We start from the raw sequence: 14,724 nt of genomic DNA, 5'->3' as shown, positions 1-14,724 counted from the left end.
TCATACAGTATCCACAGTGCATATCATCATGTATGATGTCATTTTTGGGGAGAAAAAGAGCTCTTCTAATGAGGAAATTAAGATAAATGAAGGCAGAGATTAAAAAAAAAAAGGTTAAAATGAAGTACAAGCACTCTTACTAGAGCACAATTCCTTTCCAACCATTGTGTAAGTGTTGAGGAAGCAGCAGGCAGCGCTGGCGACAGCAGGGCGCTGTGCTGAGCAGCTCACCACACAGCCAAGCGTTCGTACTGACCTGCCCCAGCATGTCTGGTGCAATGGGAAACGTTGGCCAGATGGCTGAGTAGACTCCGAAGAACACCAGCCAGAGCAGCATGCTTCCCCAGACGGCCAGGTGACTGAACTGTTGAGGAGGAGGGAAAGGAGGAGAGTCAACACAGGGCACAGCGTCCACCTAACCTATAGCTCTTTCTCTGTTCAGGTGTCTCCTGGTCTCACTAAGGCCTGTCTACTGCACTTGGTTTCAGGCCAGTAGCACAGGTTGTTTAAACAGCATAAACCAGTTCTCTTTAATCTTTGCCTCACAACAGGGCAGGCAGACAGTCTTCTTGGCCAACATGTCTTTCTTGGAGCTCCAAGAACACATCAGATTTTCCTTGGAACCCTGATTCCTCTCATCTTGTTCCTGCTTCCCGTCATGCACATGCCAGGTTCAACACACACATCAAGGCAGAAATTTTCAAAGGCTCAGGTTAAAGTTCACACAGACAAATCCCTTATGGTAGAATATATACATACAAGCCCACGTGCACCGCTCCTACCTTTCACAAAGGAAGATTCAATGCCAATTGAATTCAATATACCACCACAACCAACATCTACTGATCAGCTTTGCTTTTTTTATTTTAAAGGTATCCTAAGGGATTTATGGATATGCAATCCAGTTTGTATACTTACCGCTTCTTTAGTCTGTAGACTCACTAAGAGTAAATAAAACTATTATTGAAGTGACCAAGAACATATCCAGCACAAACTTCGTTTCATTTGCATTAAAGTAATTTTTCCTACATATCCCAACTACTTTGCTGTTCAGGATGATTTAAGATGTTTTACTTTTACACTGCAGTGGATGGAATCAGTAATTTCAGTTGTAACAAGCAACTGAGCTCATTATTGGCTCCAGCTTTTCTGGATGCCAACAGCTCCTGCGGCTGATGACTTTGGCTTCAATTCAGAGAAGTACCTGCATAAATCTTAATTACTAATTGCATATGGGTTTAGGAACATGGGAATAAATTCTCATACTGGTTGCTGTGGTGGGCACTGCATCTGTTTAGTTCTCAGCTTTATATTTTCTATTTGATGATTGTATTTGTTGAATTTTTGAACAGTATGTCTGAGAACCAAAGAAGTGTCTGAGCATTGTGTTCTGCCCACTAAGAGACAGACAAACTTCTGGAATTAAGATTGCTCCTCCTCTGGAAGCACTGAGCATCCTCAGAAAGGAGAGCTTTCTCCAGCTCAGGCACTAAGAAAAATCAAAAAAGCAAGGACTCTGCAGCACCACTGCAGACTGGCAGATAGCTGGGAGCAATTGGAGACTGCCTTACAGTAGAAGTATTCACACAGCAAAATATCAGAGGTGATGGAAAGAACACTCTTCTAGACACTGCTGGAAAGCTGGAATTTTGTTCAACCCTAAAGTTGCTGGGCTAATGAGCAGAACATTGGACAGGCCCCTTCCTGGACAGACACAGTGGGCAAGAAGATTTGTCTTCAGATTTTACTATTTATTCTGTTTCACCCAGGAGATCTAACCAGCAACTGTTTTATTTAAGAAAACCCACATTTTCTGATTCAGTTTTAATGTGAGTAAAACTAAGGGACTGGAAGGATTATTATTTTTTTTTTTAAACTCCTAGACAAAAGGGGGGGATTTTATTCTTTCAGTCTACTTGCTTTTCTGAAAACTAGTGACAGTTCATGTAAAGATTTGGACTAAAATAAAACCCTGCCAGTGAGCAACTGTAGCATTCAGTTTCCCAAAGAACAAGTACTGCGAGGCTGCTGCAAGAATTAATCTTTAAAGAAAGCCAGCCCCATGCAATGGCAGAACAGCACCAGCACTGCTTTCCCAAAAGGTCATTACACCTCTTGAGCTACACAGCCTTCCATCCATCCAAGTGGACAGAAGGCTCAGTATAGCCTGGACTGATGCTTCCAAGCTGCAAAACTCCTACAGACTTTACGGTTAGAAACCGGAAAGATAAAAGCAAGCTGGAAACCAATCTAAGATATAGTCTTATTCTGTAGGAGATTTATTTATGCTAGTGAAGTGACTTTTTGTGTGTGTGTGTGTGTGTGTGTCAGTCCTGTTTCTTTTTCCAGTCTGCTAGTAGAACAGTTTTTGAGTTTTGCAGCTCTTCACCTTGCCCTTTCCAGCTCAGCAAAGTTTGCTGATTTTATGTTATCTTTATCTCAGGCTTGTACCCACCTGAATTGCTTCTATACCTTTAAAAGACCTTCTGCTTTCAGTGAGAGCACTCCTTGAAAGTGTTACACTCTCACCCCACCAACCTTTGCACTGGTGATTCTCCACTGATCTGTCATTTACCCCCAGAGAATTCATGTACAAAGCAAAAGCAAGTCCATCAGATGTATTAAATGAACAACAGTCAATAAAAAAAAAAAAAAGTCAAGGCTCTCCATAAAAAGTAGACAAACTGTATGGCTATCTTCTGCATCCTATTTATTTGAAATAGTTCATTTAGTGTGGTAAAGCAGTGAAGAAAGCTGTAACCGTTTGGGAAAAAAGCCTACTGCAGTGTTCCAGACAGTTAACACGTAACATAAGCTGCTCCACACAGCTCCAACGTGCAGGTTTTGTTCGGTGTCATGTTAACGCTTCTACCAAAGCCTTTCTTTCCATACTACCTACTGGATGTACCACTTCGAATCTCCATTATTCACCTAAACCTTTTGGCTGAACCCAACATGTTTTGCCAAGTGGCAGTGTCCTTCTTACTCTCAAGAACAAATTGCTTGTAACCAATCCACTTGAGAATGGGGAAGAGGCTTAACTCAATGTTGTGTATTTAATGCTTTAAGTAACCTAAAGATTCTCTGCATGTTGGTTAACTCACAGCTGAAACAATTATTGTAATCAACATCAGATTCCAAGATGACCGGCCTAAACAATAAGACAGGAATTAGAAGTGTACATAGAAAAAACCTTAATTATAAACACGTTTCTGCGCATAATAATAATTTCTGTATAAAATGCCAGTGTTAATGAACACTGAGATCTACTGAACATTATGGTATCTTTTAAAACAAAGTTCAGAAAAGAGTTGGATCATGATTATCCCCAAATGCCTGAAAAGACACCAGCTACTCAGGGAAGGGGAGAGATGAGGACCTATGAAATAATTCACAAATAACAGAATCTAAACAGGTTTACATGCCTCCAAAGCAGACTTGGATATATTCTCTTCTAGTACATGAGGGATTAATTTAAATATTTTTGCATTTTAAAATGTTGATACACAATACAGAACCTATTCATAAGCAACAACAAAAAAAGAACAGATTTTATTTTCAGATGAGAGAACGAGGCAGATAATATTAGCATCTCCCTAATAATTAAATAACCCATACAGATAGCATTTCATCTTTAAAATTCAGAACAGACATCAGCTCATTAATCTTAACAATTCCTCTGTGAGGAATGAAAGAAAACATTTTACAACTAACAGAAGCAATGAGGTTACGAGATTTAAGCCAAGCCCCTCCAAGAAACTAAGAATATGACAGTTCTCGAAACAGCTTGATCTTGAGAGCAGAGTGTATTAGTATGCCATGAAAGCTAGATTCCCACAAGGTATCTCACAGGTGTTAGGAAACAGGGACTCCATCAAAATCAAAAGTTTTCAGAGGGGCTAGGGTAAAGAAGGGGAGGAAGGTATTGGGAGGTTCATCAACACAGAAACACTCCTACCACCCTTATTATTTAGAGGTCACTGCCCTGCCAGATTCTGACACCTACCAGTAACAGAGCACTCACTCACTGCAAGTGAATGACTCAAATCTAGGGATCAAAATAACTGTTTGACTAACACTGTTATTACACTAGGTCTCCAAACAAAAAATCTCATCCAATGTGAAGTCACTAGTGCTCTTTGTTAGCTTCAAAGACATTTTCAAAGCCTGGTTGTTTATCTGTGGGTAGACACCTTTCATTCCCTATTGCATTAATTTTTAAAGGAGCCACAGAGTACAAAGATTATGTTCTTGATCTGTTTCCTTCAGCAATTACAGTAGTAAGTTGAATTTATGTAAAATTTTAAATATTTAGATAAGCTGGCCATATACTTTCAGTGCTCTTTTCCCACTTCTGACAGGCTGCCCTTTTTTATCACATGTATCATGTGATCTATGAGTTCATTCTCTCACATTCTTTACTTACGGAGCTCAGCAGCTTATCCTTGCGTGAAAGATCAAATTAAAACACTGAAGCCTCAAATTATTTTCAGTACTTTTCTGTATTAATACTCATTAGGGAGGAAGGTGTGCTAATAAAATAAAAGATACTGAAAAGTACTTACTCTAGTCCACGCAGTTGTTTCCAAGCCAGCTTTCAGACAAACAGTGACTACAACATACTGCAAGGAAAAAAGACAGCTTCAGTACTAACATTCTCAAATTCAGTGCTGTTCACAACCCAATCTCTCCTTTACACCTAAAAAGTTCCTATCATTTAGGTAACAACCCAGAACCTTGGCAGTGTGGGATAGGGGAAGGACAGAGCAGAAGATATTGTTGGTGCATGTCAGGGTCGGGGGGGAAGAAATGAAGAAACAAGGAGGAAAATCAGGCACACAGCACAAATTTGATTTTATTTTACTCATAGACTTCCTCCCGATTTACACCATTTTCTGAAGGCGTATAAAAAAATCAAAGAAATTATACCGTGCAAAAATTGCAAGGGTACACAAACTCACAGTGTAAACTATGTTTCCAACAAATAGATAGTCAATTCCCTGGCCATTTGTGAATACTGCATCTGAAAGGAAAAAGAAAAAAAAATACCTTATTTTTTACCAGTATATCAACAGAACGGATGAAATAACAGGGAGATTTTCAGGACAAAACAACTGGTCCCAGCCTTGCCTTTCAGGATATCTAAAAGCACTTTAGAAGCTGTGAGGTAATGGCAATGCAGAAGCTGTGCTACGGCAGGCCTCCGACACCATGCTTGGATAGCGTGTATATCCATAATTCTAGCTGCCAGAAGTCATCCTAGCAAAAGGGGAAGTGTCTGCCACGGCCTAAGATGTTATTTGCCTAGAAGAGCTGAGGTATGTCAGTGCCACTTCTTCTGCCACTATCTGCTCTGTACGACTTATTGACACCTCTAAAAAAAATCCCATTATTTGCACTGTCTGTGGAGAAAAAGCCTGTGAAACACCAGCTGATTTGTGGTGAAACAGAGCTCAATTAAGAAAAGCTGCAAACATTTCATCTACAAAAGACACGTGTAAAACCTAAAATACCTTACTGGAGATTAATTCAGTAACTGAGCAGCATTCAGTCTCCATGCACCCTTTCTCTAGTCAAGTGTGCGCAAGGGTAAGTGCATGTTAATCTATCAAGTGCCAACCTTGGCAATACGTCAAATGTCTGTTTAGTCTTTCTTAGCCCTTGTTGAATAAAACCGGAACACCATGAAAGCACATTCGACAGCCACACTAATGCCAAATGAACAAGTACTCACAGGAGCTTTCAAGCATTACTCAAGCATGGTAAGTATTGCTGTTTTCACAGGTTTTAAGACAACTGCTAGAGAAATACACAAACAGCAGGGATGAAAAAGGCTTAAGATAAAACCTTGGACCTGTTCCTAAACACATACTGCCTAGCATAGTGCTTCTACTATGAGGGTACCATTTTGCTAGATTTGCAAAACTGAATCTGACATTCTTAAACTAGGGTCATCTATTTAGTTAACACTGTTCCTATAATATAGGTCTCCAGGATCGGGAAGTTTTTAAGTCTTTAGAGGAGTCCCAGACACCCTAATCTCTGTGGTGAAGACTGCCAGGCTTACAGTTAAAAAGACTACATATTTAGTCAGTGCAATTACCCCAACCTACTTGTCATGGTTTTCTTCTACAATAGCTACATGTGGTTGTCTCTGAAGAAGTGACAGGTTGTGAGTATTTTCCGTTAGTTGCTGGTGCTATATTCCTGCTTTCTTTTGTCTTCTGACCCCCAACTATTAAGGAACAGCAGCAAACTAGTCCCTAACACTGCAGCAGGAGCTAAAGCCTGAGACAGTTTGATTGCGAATTGATTTGGTTTCTAGCCACTGGCATCTCTATCAGCCCAACTCCTCCCCTGGTACTCTGTGGCTTCAGGCATTGACCACATCATTCACAAATACACGTCAAGTTTTAACAGTCACTTTGCTCTTTCCTCTAGTGTCAACAAAGAGGGTGAGGAGCACTACAGAACTGAGCCTTCCATGTCCAATGAACACTGCTGATGCCCGAAATCTCAGTTTGCTAAGAAAAAGGCATGTTTAAATACATAACCATTTTGACAGACCTAGAACAAACTGACCTAATGACTCTGCCAGTATATTGCTCTAGTGCAACGTCACAGTGCGCATTTAAATAATTGAGTAATTTTTGGTGTAAAACTCAGGGTTTTTCAAAGTTACATTGTAATGCAGTAAGTTACTGCCTTTTTTCCCAGTGATTTCCATGACCTTGCACTTTGGGAGGCTAAGCGGTCCTGAAAGGAATGATACTTCTGTTAATAAGAACAGCAGGACACTCAGCGAACATACATTTTTCTAAAGCTATACAAGTGCCCATTCATGGACTATATGCACTTCACATTCCAAGGAACTCAAGAGGTTAAAAACCATCCCAGTGTGAACAGCATATTTTTGTCTCTGGCACTGAAATCCCTTTTTGACTTGGAAATACAAAGAAACTTGAAAAATCAATATTCATTCCTTCTCAAAGAAAATTAAGCAACCTATTCAGAGGAACTCAGAAAATTACCATCTGAGCAGGTGAGTATGGCAGTCTTACTTTAATTGTTGAAATTAAACAAATGTACATTATCTATTTAGGAATTAGTTAAAAACATATATGGAAGATTAAAACAAAATCTGTATTTTTATTTAACTGTAGCCACTACAGACAAACAGTCTAAAATTTCTGAAGTTGGATTGAAAGAAGAGCTATTTCAGACTAACATTTCTTACAAAAATAGCGACACAGAACAATAAAACCCTTCAAATGAAAGCAAAAAACCAGCAACCATAAAAACCCCCTCCCCAAAACTGAACTGAGCTCCCACCCACGTACGGAAGAAAGGAAAGTCCCTTTCTTGTATGGTCCATCAGACAGTGTGTGAAGCTGCCACTGAGGTTACCATACTGACATTTTACTCAGCCAGATAAACATAAACCTGCCTTCCACAAGTATCTTCACAATCATGCCCCTGATGTGAGCACTCATCCTCCCTCTGTTTTCATTTCCTTTCACCTCCTCCCCAATTAATTTATCGTGGAACCGAGAAGGTTTTCTTGAAATTAGTGTTTTCCAGGAAGGCATTTCAGTTTTGATAAATTCATTAGTTCAAATAAATACTATTCCCCCCTTGCTGCCCCAAAATTCCTTATCTGATCTACTCCTATTTCTTACAACAGTAAAGGAACAGATTTCCCATGTTCTTCTCTGTCCACACAACTATATTGTAAAGCTAGGCAGGAAGCATATGGGATTTACTGTTCCCTGAAATACCAAGTAGTTGCAGTACCTTTCATGAAAAGCAAAACCTAATATGTATAGCAAAAAGTCTCATTTCCCCAGTATCTCTGATTCTTGATTTGGTCTACCTCCATTCCAATCAATTTTTTCCATGGACCTCAACAGTAGTGAAATTTCTCTCTTTTATCCTGTTTTACATTACTGTGTTATAGAACAGGAAAGGTCCAACAACATATAAAGCAAGTGGTTGTAATGCAGCTTCTCTAAGAACATTATAGAGTAAAAAGCTGAGATCTCAACCCTCTACCTAAAAAATACAGCATTTTAGAGAACATCCTTCATTGTTCAAAAGTGAGACTTTTCGGCAAAGGAGCAGTTTCATTTTTCACATATTAAAGTCACTATATGAACAATAATTATGTTAAATTAGCCTAAGCTCTGAAAGTCACTAGATAACTAGCCAAGTTCAGCAGCTACAGCCTGTTGAACTGTCTGTCAGCATTATTTTCTCAGGACTTGTCACGACCTCCCATTCTGCAAACACACAGGCTCTGTAAGACTGAACATCGGTTACTGACGTAAGAAATAATGAAGCCTTTACCGTGCTCCAGCACTTTCAGGGGAAACCAGAAGAGAATGATGGAATGGATCAGGGCATTGATGCAGTGACCCCAAAAAACCTGAGGGAAAACAAACCAAGTCATCAGTAAAGTCCAAAACTCTTGACCTCTTTCTAACTCCTAACAAACACTTCATTGTGTAGTTTAAGAGTCAGACAATGTTTGTCCTGAAGTGAAATACCTAAACTTCTGCAGGATCTATTTCCTCCTACAGTTTCTGCTCTTTCACAAGAAAACACTGGTCCTGCTGAATGGTTTTATTCTAACAACTTAAAATATAATAGGTAAACATGCATGTAATTTAAGATAGTTATCAAAACACAGCAAAGAGATGGAGTAATCCTCCTTTAACTACCTCAAAAAATTATTTTAAAAGATCGATTCGGTACTATGAAATGTTCTGTTTTCTTTTAATGGGCAAATATTCTGTGCCTCACCGTGGCGACGCAAGTAGAGATGGACATAAAGCCACTATATCTACGTGGCTAGGTTCGGACAAAATGGCCAAAACCAGCATTTATTATTTTTACATATTACTTATGTATCTTAGATAGTACATGTGTCAGACGCTGATAGGCTTTCTGTCGTCTTCTTCTTGCTTGCTATTTGCTGTTGCTGTATGTGCCCATATGCTGCCTTTCTAAGTTCTGGGTTTTCACATCCTGTTTACAGGCTTGACAATTTGTGACTGTCTTAAAAGTACACAATTAAGTCTTTAAAGTCAACTAACCCGTCTGCAGACCTGCTGCAGACCCCAACACCTCACAAGTTTTAACTTACAGGTTTTACACAAATTAAAGCTTTACATACTGTACAATTTCTTCTCTAAACAAATCAAATGTACAGTTTCCTTGATTCAGAAGGACATTTAGATGTACGTGTTATAGAATAAAGGCAGAACTCCAAATGCTAGCATTGAAGTAAAACATTCTTCAAAATGCAAAAGTCCAAATAATCCAATTAAAATATTATCTTCCAAAAGAACTATGGGAATAGAACTATACTAACTGTGAAAAAGCCACCTAGTAGAAAGCATTATGACAACTTCTATTCTAAATAAAATCCAGGTGATGTTATCCAGTTCCGATCAAAGTCATAAACTCACCGCTTATCATTAGTTGTGAATTGAAAAATCATACTCTGATACAAATCTTAATTTGAATCAAAGTTTATGGATATTTCAGGACCAGATTAAATTGAAGCCAGAGCAGAAAATCCTTATTTAAAAATTAGGATATTTTTTTTTTTAATAAAAGAAAATACAATCCCTTGAAAAGAACTGGGAGGCAGAACAATCATTCTCAGTGGCTAGCATAAAGCAGAAGTAACTGTGGGGAATAAGTTTTGTAATGAGAAAGACCTGGAAAATATGAACACTCACGGTTTTTCTTAAAGAAACAGACTTTCCCTTACCCTTGTGTTGAACCCATCTGCATTTTGAGTAATTTTATATAGCTGTGGAAATCTAAGCATGCTATCTTGAGTACACGATCGTTCGAAAATTCCCAGAGTAAAGGGTGGCAGTGCTGTGAAAATCTGCAAGAAAAGCAAATACTAATTAAAAGCAGCTATTAGTTTTAAGTGGATCTCAGATAATACTTCAGTACCTAGACAATAGCAAAATTCCCACAAACATCAGTGAGGCTTACTTCCAACTAGCATGTTATTTGACATAATTTTCAAATGCCCAAACAAGTCCAAACATGAATTTCAGCAATTCATAACTCAAATACTGACTTATGAACAAGAGAAACATGAAAGAAAATTCATACTATTAACCAATTAGTTTAAACCCAAGTAGTTAAGCATCATTAGCTTCTGACGTACCAGCTAACCTAGCAAGGGTAAAACACAGACTGCAAAGGAAAGACAAGTACTTCTTCAAAAAAGCCTTGTGGGACTGGGTTCAAATATAACTGCAGTTGTAGCCATAATTAAATGTAATACGCTTAACCAAAGCTAAGTTCACAGACAAAGCAAATGTGGAAATCACATTAAAAAAAAAAAAACTCCTGAAAAACAAAAGCCATTCTGTATTATGGTGCTTTGGGGATTCTCGAGGCAGGCATGAACTGATAGGAACAAATTAACTGCAGTATGTGTCTGCGCTATGGATAGACTTTTAAGATGACCAAGCTTCAGCAGCTTTCCAGGAGAGGCAGCAGGACACTTTGCCAGAAGCAGAGTAAATTAGCCTCTGCTGAGTCCCATGCTGCTGCTCTTCAAGTGCTTCCAGGAGCCGAGGCAGATCATTTAAAGCCAGCTTGGCTATCCATGTTTCTCGCAGTCTACAGTGCAGGCACAGAGTGAAAATAATACCAGGGTGCACATCTGAATACTAAACTTCATTCACTTCCTTTTACATTAGCAGTTTATATCGGAAAAATAATTTCTAATCTGACACACACATACATTTTTAACAGTTTGAGAAGTGTTCTTGAAGTTAAGAATCAGCTTGAAGTTACGAATTGTTTCTAGTGTTTATGCACGTTTGCAGAAGTTAGGCTGTGGCTCCCACCAGCAGTGAGAGCTGGTAGTCAGGGAGCAAAGAGCAACACAGGAGATGAGAGACTACTGAGAATCAATAATTACATTCCTAGATCCAACTGGGAATGTGCTGCTTTTGCTCATAAATTGGTAAACCAGATGGTTAAAATGGCAGTAGGCTAGTAGGGGTGGGAACTGAAGCTAAGACGGCTGGTCCAATATATTGCAAAAAGGGCACATTTTCATACATCTTTAAGGTATTTCCCAGGTTCCCGAGTTTATTGGGGTATTTACATTCTCACTGGAAGTAAATCTTCTAGTGTTTTTGTTTATGAAAGTAAGCCTCCAGTGCAAAACAGTGCAAAAGCAGGAATTACACTGCTACTGTAATTTCTTACATGTACGATTTTAATGAGACTAGTAGTGAAACAACAGGTTAATCTGCACAGAAGAGAATGACAGACCTAAGACCACTTCAAAAATCTAACCTCTTCAAATTATGGAAGTCCCTAATATCCTACTAGCGCTTGGTTCTTCATGAGTCCATGTGACTAGTTCTAATTTTAGAATATACTGACCGTACAAAAAAAGGCTTAGTTTCTACTTCATTGATTCTAGAAGACTAGTTTCATCCGTGAGCTTTATGTAGGATAGGTGGATCCATCAAATCAGGTTTAAAGGTAATAGATGCAAATATCTAAATGTGAATGACAGAGACTGAGTAATGGTCGGGAAATTAGGATGAAGAGAATCAAGGAAGTGGAAAATCCCTGAACAAATACCGTCCATGAAGAATATAAAATCTTATGGGATATGAGGGTTTGTGCCATCACTTTTAAAATTAATGCGACAGAAGTTAAGTGTTTCCATTAATAGTACTCAGTGATAGGGATAATTTGCTGGCTTCTTCTGTACTACCATATATTTGGAATGAGTAATCTTTAAAAAAATAATTTAATTTCCCCCCTCCAAAGAGAAATTCAAAGGATTTTCTAACACTGACAAAATGTCCTAATGGTTTATAAACCCAGACACCAAGTCACTCATCAGTAACATTGCAAAGGTAACACTCAAAATCAGTCAATGGCATGGAACTTGGTCCCAGACATCGTCCAGACTTTAATGAAAGTTATCGATTAAATAGCAGTACTGATTTAAGTGAAAATTGCGTGCGATACTGTGGCACTCTATGGAGCACAGCAAAAATCAGGAATCAGTCTTGGACTGACATATCTTGTTCTTGGTTCAAGTGAAAAATGCTGGTGACGCAGCAACACTACTTCCCGTTCTGGACATAGGTAGCACAGGTCAACCCAAAGCATCTGCATGACACTTCTCTGAGCATCTGTTAAGAGTCTGAGGGGAAAAAAACCCATCAAAACTCAAAGATTAAGACTCTGTGTCTATTTTGAACATGAACAGTCAGCAAAATATTCAGTACAAAAGGCTGAAGATGTTTTTGAAGACCAAATTAAATTCCCTCTAAAAGCTACAGAGTTTTCTGGAGATTATATTAGGCAAAATGTGTATTTCAACACATTTTCCCAAATTTATTTTTGTGATAAAAACACCACCCAAACCAAAATTTTTTGTCTACCTCAGAGTGGATTCAAAATGGCTTTTACAAATGAACTCACCTTTCCTGACATACAACCGAGACAGTTACCTGTGAAAAATGGGACACACAGTAATATACAAGTCCCAAGCACTATAAAGTCAAAACTTGTAGCACTTACCACATTATACAGACCAATGCACCACCGCTCAAATAAGATCTGTCCAGAAAATCCATTAATGAAAGCAAACCAAAGCTGAAACAAAGACAAGTAACAAGAAGTTTTAGATTACTACTGCAGTACATGTTTCCATTTACAGTAGAGGAGGAGGATGGAGAACACAAACCACCATGTGGAGACAGCTGCTTGTCATGCTCTAAAAATAATTTTCAGTACTGTCAGGCAGTTATCTTCTGAAGTCTTACATTTTAAATACTGCCAGAATAATGTTTATTTAAAATAAAATACTCAGGTGATGGAACAATTTGCTGTATTTGCACCATTGCGCTAAAAAATTAAAATTGCCTCAAATTATTTCAAAGTCTTTATTGCTGGCAAATGCTTGAAGCCAGAAGCCACTTTAGTTTCCATCATGGTTTGCAAAGAATTTCCAAGGTAAATGTGTTTGGATGGATGCTCTGCTTGACTAGTGTCCTACTTTTACAGTCCCAGAATTCCAGTGACACCAACTTACCAGTTACATAGTCTTACTAATATTATAATCTTATTGTCTAGATTGTGTAAGCATGGTATTTAATAAACTACCAAATTAGTAATAAAAGGCTGTGGAGTCTTCATCTTCTTACAAAACCTAGCTGAGCAAGCCCAGAGCCACCTGGTTTGAATTTTATATTCACCCTACTTCAAACAAGAAGTTGGACTAGATGGCCTCCGAGGTGCCTTCCAGCTGAGGGGATTCAGTAACGCCACAATCCCAGGAAACCACTGTAAGCTGCAGGACATCGGTAAACTCTTTTTAGCATTCCCTTGGACCTAGCTTCCTTGAGCCTATTTCTTATCTTGTTTAAGCAGCTTTTTGAAGCAAGAAGTGCTTTACCGGGTTGGAACAAAATACGTAGTCAGTGGGCATTGAAAGAAGCTTAGAAAACAATATAAGCAAGAAGGAAAAGAATTGTCTTACCCCAAGAAATTGGAAGAATAATCAACAGTTTAAGGGCATCCTGAAACAGTTTGCATGTCAACCATTGCACTTACTAGATAACAAAGGATTTCTGTGAATGTGTGGCTGTAGTCCATTTTAAACTCCACACTGCAACACGGCACTTCATTCAAAATTAGCTAAACATTATGTGTGGGAACACTCCTTCTCCCCACCCCCTTTCAATACATTTTGTCCTGCATTTGCTTTACAAGTTCATGTTGCACTGCAGGCATAGGTATTGCAGACCAGTCAAGGGATGCCCACGCCTATTCCCTTCTCACTGCCCGAGTACCCACGGCACCCACTCCAGGCATCTCTTCTGACACCATTCTGTCACTCACATACAGCAGCACTCTCCTGCCAGCATAATTTCTTCTCTGGCTCACTTGTGCGGTATTAGTGTCCTAGCAAAACACCTCCAATGACAATTAGTTAACTGTATGTCATCTGATCTCTTCCCCTGCTCCTACCCAAAATGGATAGAAAATAATTAAGAAAAACAACAAGAGAAGATTACCAATACTGCATCAAGACCTACAACTGTTGCCATAGATGCAATGTCTAAACAGACTAGGACTCTTCAGCATGGGACAGAGGCAACTTAAGGGAAGATTAACATATTTATAAGATTGACAAGAATAGCAAATAGTTGTTCAAATAAGAACTGCTGCAAGACAGTAGATTAGCAAGCTACACAAAAAGAAAAAGCAAAGGGTTTCCACACAATACATGGTTGACCTAGGGGAACTGCCTGCCAGACTATGCTGTGGATGCCAACAGCAATTAGAAAAAAAAAATCATGGAAGGAAAGCTGGAGACCAGATGTGTCTGCCAGAGAACTACCACTGTTCACAGATAAGAGATCGGGTTAGTTGAACTCTTATCCTGACCCTCTACAGCTGTTCTTACATCTAGTATATCACCATTCTTGTTTAAAATTCTAATGCACTCACTGTTCAAGTGAGAAGCAATGCCACTGATCTCAACTCATTTGCTAATAGATATGCCTTGCACAGTAGGCAGCTATTTGAATTTATTTCCTACAGGTTTTTAAACCTGCAACTGCTCTTTCCACTAGAGACTTTCTATCAATTTCACCCTACGTTACTCTGAAGTTTTTACTCTGCTATACCTGCTGCCACCTTCTTGCAGCT

At 38.9% G+C, this 14,724-nt stretch overlaps 1 protein-coding gene across 5 annotated transcripts in view; it reads right to left on the bottom strand.

Annotated features, from left to right (window-relative positions):
- The window catches only part of ATP8A2 (ATPase phospholipid transporting 8A2), a 347,387-nt gene that overhangs the window by 101,748 nt on the left and 230,915 nt on the right, over positions 1 to 14,724 (bottom strand). For all 5 annotated transcript variants that reach the window (XR_005826448.1, XM_040584302.1, XM_040584303.1 and 2 more), the window contains 6 exons: positions 12,589 to 12,663; positions 9,779 to 9,901; positions 8,347 to 8,425; positions 4,962 to 5,023; positions 4,566 to 4,622; positions 257 to 364 (listed from right to left, as the gene is read on the bottom strand). Coding sequence is in view for 4 of the 5 variants with exons in the window: in XM_040584302.1 (XP_040440236.1) it covers positions 257 to 364; positions 4,566 to 4,622; positions 4,962 to 5,023; positions 8,347 to 8,425; positions 9,779 to 9,901; positions 12,589 to 12,663 (504 nt within the window). In the remaining variant the exon portion in view is untranslated. The remainder of the gene's footprint in view (positions 1 to 256; positions 365 to 4,565; positions 4,623 to 4,961; positions 5,024 to 8,346; positions 8,426 to 9,778; positions 9,902 to 12,588; positions 12,664 to 14,724) is intronic.

The sequence above is a fragment of the Falco naumanni genome, chromosome 2 (assembly GCF_017639655.2).
Source record: "Falco naumanni isolate bFalNau1 chromosome 2, bFalNau1.pat, whole genome shotgun sequence".
NCBI classification, from domain to species: Eukaryota; Metazoa; Chordata; class Aves; order Falconiformes; family Falconidae; genus Falco; species Falco naumanni.
The sequence above is the reverse complement of the archived record's forward strand: the minus strand, read 5'-3'. Positions and strand labels throughout refer to the sequence as shown.